Genomic DNA, 12,020 nt, shown 5'->3' with positions numbered 1-12,020 from the left:
CAAGTTAATACAAAAGGATTGCATCCCCTATATAGTCAGATGTGCTATGTAGGTGGGATGGTAAGGAAGCTACGCGTGAGGCTTAGGTCGTGGGTTCGAATCCCACGCACCGCGCACGCGCATATTTCGCGTGAAAATTGCGTGACTTGTGACTTCCGACGTGCCTATATAGGTATTACCAACCGGGACTAAAGGGGTGGTGGTTGTGCCTAGCGTGGCGACCGGTACCAACCGGGACTAAAGACACCCTTTAGTCCTAGTTGAGCGACCTAGGACTAGATACCCCTTTTCGTCTGGATTACCCGGATGAATTTTCGGAAGATTTGCCTCCTGGGACTAAAAAGCTGAGTTTTGTACAAGTAATTATATTCCCTACCACATTCCTCTCCTTGTGACGGGCCGATGAGTCACGAGATGGATTGCGACCTGCAAAACTTAAAAGCCTTTTTGTGCTGCGCCATTAATACCGGCCGGCCCTTCCTGCGCTGTACTGTGTAGCCCGAGCGAGACAGCGGTGGCGTGACTGGCGTCGCCCTCACGAGCAGCCGGTCGGCTGGCCTCGACGTACACCTGTGACCTGTGGAGAGGTCACCGCAGACGTCCAGCTCAACAAGCAGGCCGGCCGGGTCACCCGGCCTCGCGCGAGCCGCCGATGGGGGCCCGCCCCCGAAACGACGACGAGGAACCCTACAGATGGGGACCCAGAAAGACGACGGCGCGCGCGAGAAACCCTACAGATCCAGCCGATCGCGCGCGCCCCTGCCTCGTCACGTGAAAAAACCGGTACGAGCGTTAGCTGCTTAGGTGATCTGGAACAGGACAAGGCGAGCAGCGCCGGGCTATCCCCTCGAGTGGAACTCGTCATCACTGACGGATGCGCGCGCCAGCCGCCACGTGTCTGAAAAGGATTACCGGCAATGATAAGCCTAGCTACTGCTTTGCTTACATCACCCCCCTGCAGGCTCTTGTAGATAGATCCTCATGGGTTGAATATTCATCGTCTTCTGTACATAAAATAGATATATACATATACATACATGAATTAAACATAGTTTGATCTTGATGACCTCCTAATTAATATAATCTTAAGCATTTTTCGACACATGCATGCATGGTGTTCTCGCAAAAGGCATATTATTATTGGCAGCTAATAAGTAAGCTAATAGCTAGCTATTAAGATATATATAGAATGGTCTCAACTCTCACGTGAGGTACGGTGTGTAAGCTTTGTCCCACATGGATGGATGGAGCTAATGGAGGAGCTATCTATAGCCCTAGTTTAGCTGACCACAGCTACTAGCCCTCGTCGTCGTCGGAGGTCTTGGAGGCCGCCGCCTCGGCGAGCATCTTCTGGATCCGCTGCATCGTCTCCGCCTCGATGTTCCGCTCCACGCGGTCCTTGTTGTACGTCTCGAAGAACTCCTTGTTCTCCTTCTCCAGCTCCTTCCACACTGTGAACATATGCATATATATAGGAAAAATGTTCAGATCACATGAAATGACAATAGAAGAGCAAGACAGAAAGGGTACAGCCATGATCGACAGCATGCATGTAGACAGTGAGCAGTACCGGTGGAAGTGATTACAGGGTTGACGTTGGCATGCTTTTCCAGCGCGTCCATGCACTCTTCCTTGTTCAGGTTGAAGCAGATGCACTTCTCTATCAGATGGTGAACCTGAAACAGCAACAAAAACAACCAAAGCTATATCATTTGATGCATCCATGTATAGAAATGATATAGAGAAGTTCTATATCATACATACCATTCTGATGTAAGATGCTGATGAGGATGAGGAATCGCCCATGGTGAGAGCTGAGTAGGACACTACCAGCTAGGGCTTTACTTGAAGAAAAGCTTTAGATCAGTTAAGCTGCTGTTGAGCTAGCACCCAGTCGCCGAGGGGTAGAAGAAGGCCTGTGTGTGTACTGTCTGTGTGTGTCCCTGCAAAGCTGCAACGACCACCGGCGAGGCGATAGAAATAGGGGAATGGGGGGAGGGGGACGTGGAGCAAGCCACGTGGGCACCGCCTCCTCATTGGCCGGGAGGTGGCTGGGGAGATTTTTCCGGGCCCACGCCTCGCTCTCCGGGCTCTCGGCTGATCGGCTCTAGCCTGCTTTTCTGTGGCTGGAGTGTGTGGGCGGCCCAAGCAGCAAGCTTGCATGGACGGCCAGCTAGGCGGAATTCACTGTGCTTGGGCCTTCGTGTTTTGGCGTGTTGCTCGCTGGACATATATACTAGCCTGGTCGTCTTTTACTTTTACACGACGTTGAGTGTGTGTTCTTCTTTTCATTCTATCTGCTGAAAGACGTAACAAAAGAATTTAACTTTCCCTGTAGTCCTTGTATATTCTGTGGCCAGCTTTTGTTGTCGTAATAGCTTTTCCTTTGGTGATGCATATGTACATTGCTGCAAAATTGCAGGTATTTCCCTTGGACTTTGCAATAATTCTACTTTATTACCCTCCTAAGTTAGAACTTAGACCTAATTTAAGGTAGTAGTGGTTTTGGAGGGGACGATGTGCTAATCATCGTAGCCTTAGATGTTGCCGGTCTTGCATTACTACAGCACACTATTCAACCTCAGTGTGTAAGTTACTTTGTAGCCCGGGCCCATTATGATTGCCAAACACCGTAATGCATGTGAAAGACTTTTCTACGTACATACCAAAATGTCTGCCATCTAGCAGGCTAGACGATGACACGTGCCTTAGTCCAAGTGCACGCCACATATTATTACCATGTGCCACTTACACGTGGACAGCCTTCATTGCTATAGTGTGATATGTTATGGAAGTTTACTCCCTCCAGTAAAAAAATAAATGCCATTTGTGTTGGGTTTGGATATTTGAACATGATACATCATCGGTCCGTAGATTTGTCTTAAAAGGTAGTTTAATACTACTTTTGTCGTACTTACAAATATATTAAGATAAAATGTTCAAAATGGCACTTATTTGTGACTAGAGACAGTAGTTTGCTCAACATGCATACAAAGTCTTTTAATCTGTTTTTACAATGCACATATGCATGAATTCAACCAAATATTAGGACTAACTACAGCACTAAGAATATAATAGTTATGTTTACATATAATTGGATAGCCATCACTTTCCATGGAGTGTCTTGGTATGCATGCTATATAAATTAAATGGCGCACATACAATAGTGGCATAGCAGAAGTATATGATACTCCTTTTTTGTAGGAGAAGTATATGATACTCTAGAGAGCACGAATCAGCTTATGAATTATTGCAGTGGGCGCCCTCGGTTCAGCACTATAGGATGGTCCATAGCTAAGGCTAGATCTAGCAGTGATGGAAGAACCACATGTGGTGGTCAAGCCGCAGAAGAACCGAATCGTTCCTTTGTATGCAGATATCATGGCCCACATTGCGGTGACCAACGATCAAGTCCCATAAGATCGCGTGGTGGCCCATCTAACCAAAATTTGGCTAATCGCTCTGTCCCAAAGCCGATCCAGGATCTGTATGAACGAGCCAAAATGTAACGGTCCTATATGTGTCACTTGGAGTAATCATAAATAATGGAGAATGGTTTAATTTGCATCATATAGGCTGTGCACTGAGACAAGATTTGTCTCGAGAGTGAAGACGACCCCACCAAAACAAGAATAAATGTTGACCAAGTATAGTGTACATGTACATAAAAGATTCTTACATTTGTAGAAACAAGCATACTTGGTATAAGAATCTTGTAGGAATCAGGCATTAACGTCATGTGTATCTCAATAATATAACTACTTATTTCAGCGACAAGTGACATGCCCATTAATATCTCGGGATGTTCATGGTGACTTTGTTAATCTAAGATTTGATGCATGGCTACATAGTCGACCCCTTCTTTAATTTTCAAGCAAAAATGGACTCATCAACGACCGTTGATGTTGACGAAGGCGCTGCCGGCTGTCACGCATGCATTTTAATTTAGGAAAACCCCAAGTCATAATTTTGCACAGAAATATTTCAGGAGTGCACTGCTTGCTCCGATCTGTCATGATGTAATCGTCTACGGGTGGAAATGTGGAATTAGACCTGGAATTTACTTGGTTACGAGCGATCCTGAGTTCTGATGACTACCTGCACTCGAAAGCAATGTACGGAAAGGTAATCCGCATCGGGCATGGCTAGCTCTCCCGGCCACGTGACGTGGCACTGGCTGATTGGCTCCCTAAATTTCATTGGGGGAATCTAGTGATTGACCCTCGACACGGTACAGGAGCAATGTACCATAGCACACATCGCTTGAAAATAGGCACCTAGCTATTTGGCTGGTTCCATAGATTCGATTCACACACATGCAGTGATCGACAGGAATTAACACACGAGTTCCAGAGTATTGTTTTGGGTAAAAGCTTGTGTTTGTCTTCAGTTCAATCTAAAGATCGACCTATTTTTCCCTTTCTACAGTCTATTTTCTACGGCTGCATATGCATGTTTTGTTTAATTAGTAGAGGACAGGATGCCGCTATTCCATTATTAAAAAATAGTTTATTCTAGAATTACAACAATGGAGGTCTTCGCCAGCCATGAACTGAATTTTAGCAATAGATTATGCTAAGGACGTTGATCTCTACTTTAAGCATTTTGTTCTTGTTATTAACTAAGAGGTTGTACTACTAGACAATCGACCTTTCATCAGCCTGTTAGTACCAACCGCTTTTTGACCCGGTACTAGTGCAAGCATGAGTACCGACCCTAACAGCTATTACCCCAGATGACCTATTATTTGCATTAGTACCGACCCTAACAGCTATTACCCCAGGCGACCCATTAGTACTGGTTAATGGCTACAAATGGTACTAATGGGTCACATTTAGGGTGCGTTTGGCTAGCAGAAACATTTTTATTTCTATTGAGAATCACTATGCCAAATGGTGAAAAGGTGAAACGTTTCACCCATGAATCACTTGAGATGTTTCTCCTTTTTTTTGCCTAGGAGCGTGAAACGGCCACATACCAGTTTCGCATGATTTTGATTCACCATTTCCAACCATCTCTCTAGTCTGGTAGCAGTCCTCTTTTACTATTTATTCTTTACAAGTGAAACTATAATCAAAATGGATCTTATTTGAGATGCTCCTCACACACAAAAAGTTTTGATATTTTTTGTGAAGCCTATTTATTTCTATGAATTTTCTAAGAAAATGAGGTTATTTTTACTTCCCTTTCAAGAACAAGAACCTTTCTAATCAGCCAAACAATTTCACAAAGTGATTCTGATCCACTAGAGAAACACTTCTAAAGAGAAATTAAATCTGAAACGTTTCTCAATGAAACTGGAACCATACGAAACGGGCTTTTAGTACATGTTAGAGTTTTCAACCGGTATATGTCCGGTGTTCAAATAGCACTAGGAGAGAGAGAGAGGGTATCCTCCAATCCTTTCTTGTATAATTAAGTAAAGAAAACAAACATGAGAGATCATATGTATGTATGTATGTGTGTGTGTATATATATACATGCGAAAGGGGATGAAGAAGAAGCCAAAACTATCCGAATTTCTGGGAGACAAGAAGCTTCATCATTATTAGCATGCATGGTGCAACTCTCAGTGCACAGTTGAACTTGGCCCGGGAGCCCAAGAACCACATGATAATAAAAACTACTAAAATTACTGCGAGCAGCCCTCCAAAGCAGGGTCCGACCGGGCCGGCCGGGAGGAATTATTACTCAAGAAAAGGTTCATGTATGTTCCCCTACGCATAAGAATCAATGGAATGGACTTTTCACCTACTTGGCACGAGGCATGTCGTCGCCTTTCGTCGTCGTCTGCGAGCTCCCGACTCCCGACCGCGCGCGATCCACCGGAAACTGTACGATGTGCCGGGCGCCGTGCCGACTCGTGATCGGTCGCCGCCGACGATTCATCCACCTGATCGTGTACCTCATCCGATCCTATCCCATCGCAGCGGATGATGCGGCGCGTTCCGACGCAACCTGGATCACAGGTTGCCGATAGATCGGCGTCGTCTCCCCGGACAGGCCGGGGGAGCGGCCAGATATATATCTTTGCAACGTCCAGACACACAGACGGACAGGAATAACATGAGGTCGGAGGAGCGTCCACCGCTGGGGAAAGCATTTTATTACAGTTGTGCAACCGGTATTACTAAGGAGGCTTTAGAACTGATCAAATGATCAAATAACGGATACTAAAGGTCTTTTTTCTTTCCTATTTTTTTTCTCATTTTCATTTCTATTTCTTTATTCTACATTAGTATTTCATATTTGTTTCCTTTACGTATATTAGTTCTAATACGCTAATATATTACGCAAATATATAAAGTTGTATTTATCTATAATATTACATTTTATATAATATTATATATAGGCATATTCTGCATTCACATTTATGAATAATATTACATTGCATCAACACTTGAAGTTCAACATTTGGATCAACTATTCTGAACCCGAGTCTTGACAGTGATGCAGATTTGATCCATCATTGTGGAACTACCCCACTGGATATACTATCTCGTCTAGAAGAAATCCACTGAGTTGTTCTTGAATTGTTTTGATTTTTTCCGTCTCGAGGATTGCTTCTTCATATCTCTCATATGTGTCATTGGCAAAGGTTATTATATAGTAGATCAATGGGTCTGCATAATTAGAACTAATTTATTGTTAAGAAATTTGTATACATACTCTGAATTCGTGGTCAGTTATACGCTTGGGACCTACAAAACCACGAATGAACTTACATACGTAGTATCCGCATAAATTATTTCCCAGCTTCTGTCTCAAACACTATATATATGGCAAAAAAAGAGTTATGAAATATTTGTTATGTTCAAGGAAGTGTCACGAGATGTAGAAATTCAACACATACCGGGAATTCAAGCTTCAAATAGTTCCTCCTTGAATTCACCTGCGTGATGTTGACGGAAGCGAGCTCATGCTTTATTAAGAATGTCTATGAGGTTTTTTATTGATCTCTTAATTTCCTCAACGAGTATGATATAGACCGCGCTTCGATAACCCGCGATAACAAGGAGTATGCAGTGGAAGCTGTACGTATATGCATAGCCAAAGCTAGTTAGTCTTATGTTTAACTGCTAGTTCGAAAAAGAAAAGAGATGGGAAACACGCTCACTTGAAGTTGTTGTAATGTTGGTTGTCTAGGAACTAATATATGTTCTTTATTAGAACATGCATGTACCTTTTATACCTCCAAACCCAGAGGGCAAACAACCTTTTTTGCTTCGTATGTTGAAGACAGCAGTTCATTCCTCTCGGGAAGCATGTTCTTTATGATTTTCATTAAGTCATCAAAACCCTTATCAGAAACTCCATGTTTTGCCTTCCATTGCAGCATTTTTAGTGTGGTACCCAACTTTTTGTGCCCCTGTTTGCAATCTTGGTACAACAATTTCTTATGATCATCTAACATAGGCTCAAACTTCTTTGACTCCTTCACATTCTTGCAGTCTTCCTTTGCATCGTGAAACACCTGACCTAGATCATCGGTAGCACCTTCTTCTGCAACCGTCTCTTCTTCAGCCTCGCCCATTGTAGTATCTGCAAAGGCACCTCCTTAAGTCCAATCAGGAATGTAGTTACCATCTTCTTCTTCATCATCATCTTCCATCATACCTCCTCTTTCCCCATGCTTAGTCCAAATGAAATAGCTAGGCATGAATCTTGAACTGTATATGTGGGTGTGAATAGTCTTTCTGGATGAGTAATCCTTCTCATTTTTGCAAATTCAGCATGGACAACAAATGAAACTAGACGGCGGCTTGTTGAACTCTACCAGATCGAGAAAACCACGCAAACCATTAATATACTCCATGGAGCATTTGTCCATGCTATACATCCATTGTCAATCCATCTACAAAGTATTACCAAACTAAATATATTCTGATCATCCATAGAATTATACATGAAACATAACAAACATGATACAATAGCATTAACTCAAATGTTGCTGAAAGTTTAAATAGAAATATAAAAACTTAAATTTCAGACCCAAACAACATGATACACTATAACAAACTGAAATGTTGCTGAAAGTTTAGATAGAAATACACAAATTTAAATTTTAGACCCAAACAACATGATACACTATGACAAACCATCCACTAAGTACTATCTAGAAGGACTTTAAGCATCCTTGGGCAGCGAAGACGAAGGTTTCGCTGACCTAGCCTCATCCTGTGGTTTATTTGTGCCTCCTGCAACGGTAGTACTAAGTGGACCTGAAATACCCGGGACTGGCAGTGAAGCATAATGACCACCAAAAGGAGGTTCCTGACCCGCCGTAACAACATCTTCATGACATCTTTGCAAATAACGAAGCATTACTCTCTCCCACGTGCTCATTTTCTTCGGCTTATCATGAGGGCCAACTATGATTTTCCCCTTGCCGCGAGAGGAACGATGATCGCCCCCAACATCGTCACTACCTCCAGCAGCAGTAGCCATCTCTATGTACTATAATTTATTTATCTCATATTTGCAAATGACGAAATTATGAACAAATTATGTTTTTCCCCACAATTTATTTAGCTCAAACATAACATATAAATGGAAAGTTTCTCAATTGTAGCTTATTCTAAAAATGACTAATTACGTACCTCTATTTCATCTTATTATCTCTATGTACCACAATTTATCTCGCTCATATTTGCAAATGACTAAAATATGAGTAAATTATATTTTTTCCATAATTTATTTAGCTCGTATTTGTAAAAGACTAAATTATGAAATTATTCCTCTAACCTCATATCAATTTCTTTGACTAATATGAAACATAGCATCCAAAAAATTGTAGTTTATTCTAAAAATCACAAATATGAGCTCTAAATAACCCACGCATATAAATGAAAATTTTCTCCATTGTACCTTATTGTAAAAATCACAAATTACTCTAGCTCTAAAGTATAAAACTTAGTATACTAACCATGTATCAAGGGATGATGAATTTTCTAACCTTTAGAACACTTGAATGAGTGAAATCCCCACGAAATAGTCAAAAGTCTGGCAGCACCTCCCCTATTTCGCCATGAATGGATGAAGTCCGAGCTGAAGGAAATAGCTCAGGCAGGAGGAACAAGACGCCTGATTTATAGGAGAGAAGTTAGTACTAGTTGGGAGCTCCACCTGGTACTAATGGTGACCTTTAGTACCGGTTGGAGACCTTTAGTACCGGTTGGAGCTTCCAACCGGTACTAAAGGGGGTCACGGGGGGCTCCTGGGAACTAGCCATTAGATCCGATACTAATGTGGGTCAAAAACTAATCGGTACTAAGGGTTAGAACCAATGCTCAGTTTTCGGTAGCGGTCCTAGCAGCTATCCAAAAAAAACGATTTTGCTAACGGCTACTCCAGCGCGATCTGGTAGTACTGCAGCGCGGCTCAGTTGCGTGCATGATGGCATATTGGCGGCTTCTGGCCGGCCAATGGCGCAGAGTAGAAGTTGCGCCTCTCCCTCTCCCTCTGCACTGGATCGCTGCCTGGGATAGATGATGAGCCAGAGCCGGCGGAGAGCTAGCCGAGCGGTGAGGATGATGTGTTAGTTACTTGTGTGGAGATGATCCGTCGATCCATGAATGCCTTGCCATCTCATTCTCATGTTTTTGTGCTGAAGCTTTGACGTGTCGCTAACAGCTGGGCCCAGTAATAGCATGCGGCAGATAGTTGGTCCTATTGTGGTCTTGTCCTCTGGAGATTCGTATCTTTTTGTACGATTTACCAAGTGCGAGGATCTTATTTTTCTGTTTCTTCTCTGGGGTCTGGACCAAAAACCTCCTTTTCTGAAGAAACTTTCACAATCGATCGATCCCCAGGAAAACTGTGGTAACAAATCACTGATTTCTGCAACCGATTGATCACTTCAGGTCCCATATGTAACAGACGAGTAGTGCAATAATAAAATCTCATTAGGTGTTGACACTGAAACATCACCATTCGTTCATGGTTGCTGGGCCGTAACAACACAGCTGCTGCATTTCACATCATCACATGTGCAGACACTGACTTGACGCACTGTCGTCATCGATCGAGTCTGGAACTAGGCAAACCCTGCTTGTTTGGCACAGGCTCACAGCAGTGCACTAGAAAACCCGGCATGTTTGGCACAGGCTCTCAGCAGTGCAGACGAAGTGCCCGTCGATCGATCCAGTACGCGCGTCTAATCTGAGAGCAGTATGTAACGCGAACCTGCAATCGCCCCAAATTGAGAACTGCACCTAACAAAGGCACAGCAGGACAACACTACTGTGCCTCTATGAGGAAAGGTCATCTGCAAGAACGGTTACAGTACGCTGGTACTGCAAGAAGCCCCTCATCCATACCCATCAGTCATCAGTGTTTTCTTAATTAGAACCGAACGGACCTACACGAATAGCTAGGGTCCTACCTGTTAGATATATGAACCAAGTCTATATAAATATTTCTTAATTAATTTTAAAGACCAATTAGTCACTAAAAGAGGTACACCATCTACTAATACCATTTGCTAATGCACGAGAGTCATCCCAACTTAGCAAGGGGGGATGCAGACCTGCCCACTAGGGGGCTCTCCTCTCCTTCCTCCTCTCCCTTCACCTCATCTTCCTCTATTCTTCTTCTTCCTACTTTCTCCTCCCCCTCCAACCCTTGCTCCAATGGAGTTTCTAGGCTGTACAGAGGCTCCACCCCCCCCCCCCCCCGCCCCCACGTTGGATCCGTTCCTACCTTCATATACTATAGGGGGAGTTCCCTAGATTTTGAAATCACTAACATAGTCTATACATGTTACGTTTTGCCTCATCTTCGTTGTTGCATTATCATTGTAGACTTCTCCATTCCATTGCGTCAGTGTGAGCATATTTTCAAAACCACTCGTTCCTGTGATCTTGAGTGGGCAAATAAGGTTTTAGAGAAGTGCTCCATGCAACTGTTCAAGTTTGTCACCACAACTTGGGTTCCTCCTGCATCGACTGTCACACGACCGCATCTGTTGACGGCAGTTAGCACGCCAATTTGTAAACTGCAAGCGCACGGATCATCGTAGCTTTTCCCTTAGAGCATTCCTCCAAGGTTTATCAATCCATGGATCGGTAGTGAATTGACTAGGGTTGTTTATCTAGCTAAACGGATCTAATCCTATCATGAAGCACGAATTGCATATAAAGGTAAACCCAATCATGAGATAAGCATTATAGACAGGGTAAACAGATCACATCCATATATATGAGGTAACACAACCAAAGGTACTATGAGCCTATTGTCTTCTTGTTGTAGTTCCAGCCAAAATGGTAACCAATCTATTTAGCACCTTGATAAAGATTCATCCCTCAGAAAGGTGGCTCGCAAGCAGCCTACTTTCTTGTGGTGACCACTGCGAGGTCCGTGTTAACGCCTTTGATTTTCCAAAACTTTACCTCAAATGACTCCCACAATACTCGCCATCGATCCTACTCAACATTACGCAATCGTTTGACCTTTTCCCTCTCACATGCTGTCACCACGCAAGGGTAATCACACCGACATCTTACGCACTACTAAGATATATTCGCCAGACATAGACTAATCACCACGATTACATCTATTCCTACTAAGAACATATGCTAGCTAAACATATGAGAATAAGCATGCATCATAGTAGATCAAAGTAAGCACAAGATTAGATTGATATCACCATCATGTGTACATAAGCCTTGATGATCGCAAGGCTCGGCTCCAGAACTCCACCATGGCTTCTAGTGGCTAGGGTCTAGAATAATCCATCTCCTAGACAACCTCAAAGACTTGCAGCGACCCTCAGCTTCCTCTGGTGCGTGTCCCTCTATTCGTCGACTTCTGGTGGATGGATCTGCGTGCTCGATGAAATATCAGACTATTTATAGTCTGGAGAGCATGTGGCTAAAATTGGAAAGCGAGAGTAGCAAGGAAAGCCCCAGGCCGATCGGCCTAGCCCTTCCTTGTGGCATCTTGTGCCCTCCTTCGTCCCCAAGTCTTCTTAGTTGTCCTGAAGTCTTATTTTTACTTGCATGTGGGCCTGGCACGTCGGT

The 12,020-nt window shown here is 43.4% G+C and overlaps 1 protein-coding gene across 1 annotated transcript; it reads right to left on the bottom strand.

Moving 5' to 3' along the window:
- Positions 1-982: 982 nt before the first annotated feature.
- LOC101776577 lies at positions 983-6,024 on the bottom strand. The gene is made up of 4 exons (XM_004961770.4): positions 5,756-6,024; positions 1,765-3,485; positions 1,571-1,676; positions 983-1,451 (listed from the first exon to the last, which is right to left on the bottom strand). Exons 2-4 carry the CDS (start codon positions 1,804-1,806, stop codon positions 1,297-1,299), a joined length of 303 nt encoding a protein of 100 aa, XP_004961827.1. The 5' UTR covers positions 1,807-3,485; positions 5,756-6,024; the 3' UTR covers positions 983-1,296.
- Between the last annotated feature and the right edge of the window lie 5,996 nt (positions 6,025-12,020).

This window comes from Setaria italica, chromosome III (genome assembly GCF_000263155.2).
Source record: "Setaria italica strain Yugu1 chromosome III, Setaria_italica_v2.0, whole genome shotgun sequence".
Taxonomy (NCBI): Eukaryota; Viridiplantae; Streptophyta; class Magnoliopsida; order Poales; family Poaceae; genus Setaria; species Setaria italica.
This window is presented reverse-complemented; position numbering and strand designations above follow the sequence as displayed.

What these genes read in the sequence shown, in the direction of transcription:
- LOC101776577 (XM_004961770.4), bottom strand. Translation starts at nt 1,806, where the DNA reads ATGGGCGATTCCTCATCCTCATCAGCATCTTACATCAGAATG. An exon ending in CAGCATCTTACATCAGAATG is followed by an intron (nt 1,677 to 1,764) that starts GTATGTATGATA and finishes TTGCTGTTTCAG; the next exon opens with GTTCACCATCTGATAGAGAA. An exon ending in CCCTGTAATCACTTCCACCG is followed by an intron (nt 1,452 to 1,570) that starts GTACTGCTCACT and finishes ATATGTTCACAG; the next exon opens with TGTGGAAGGAGCTGGAGAAG.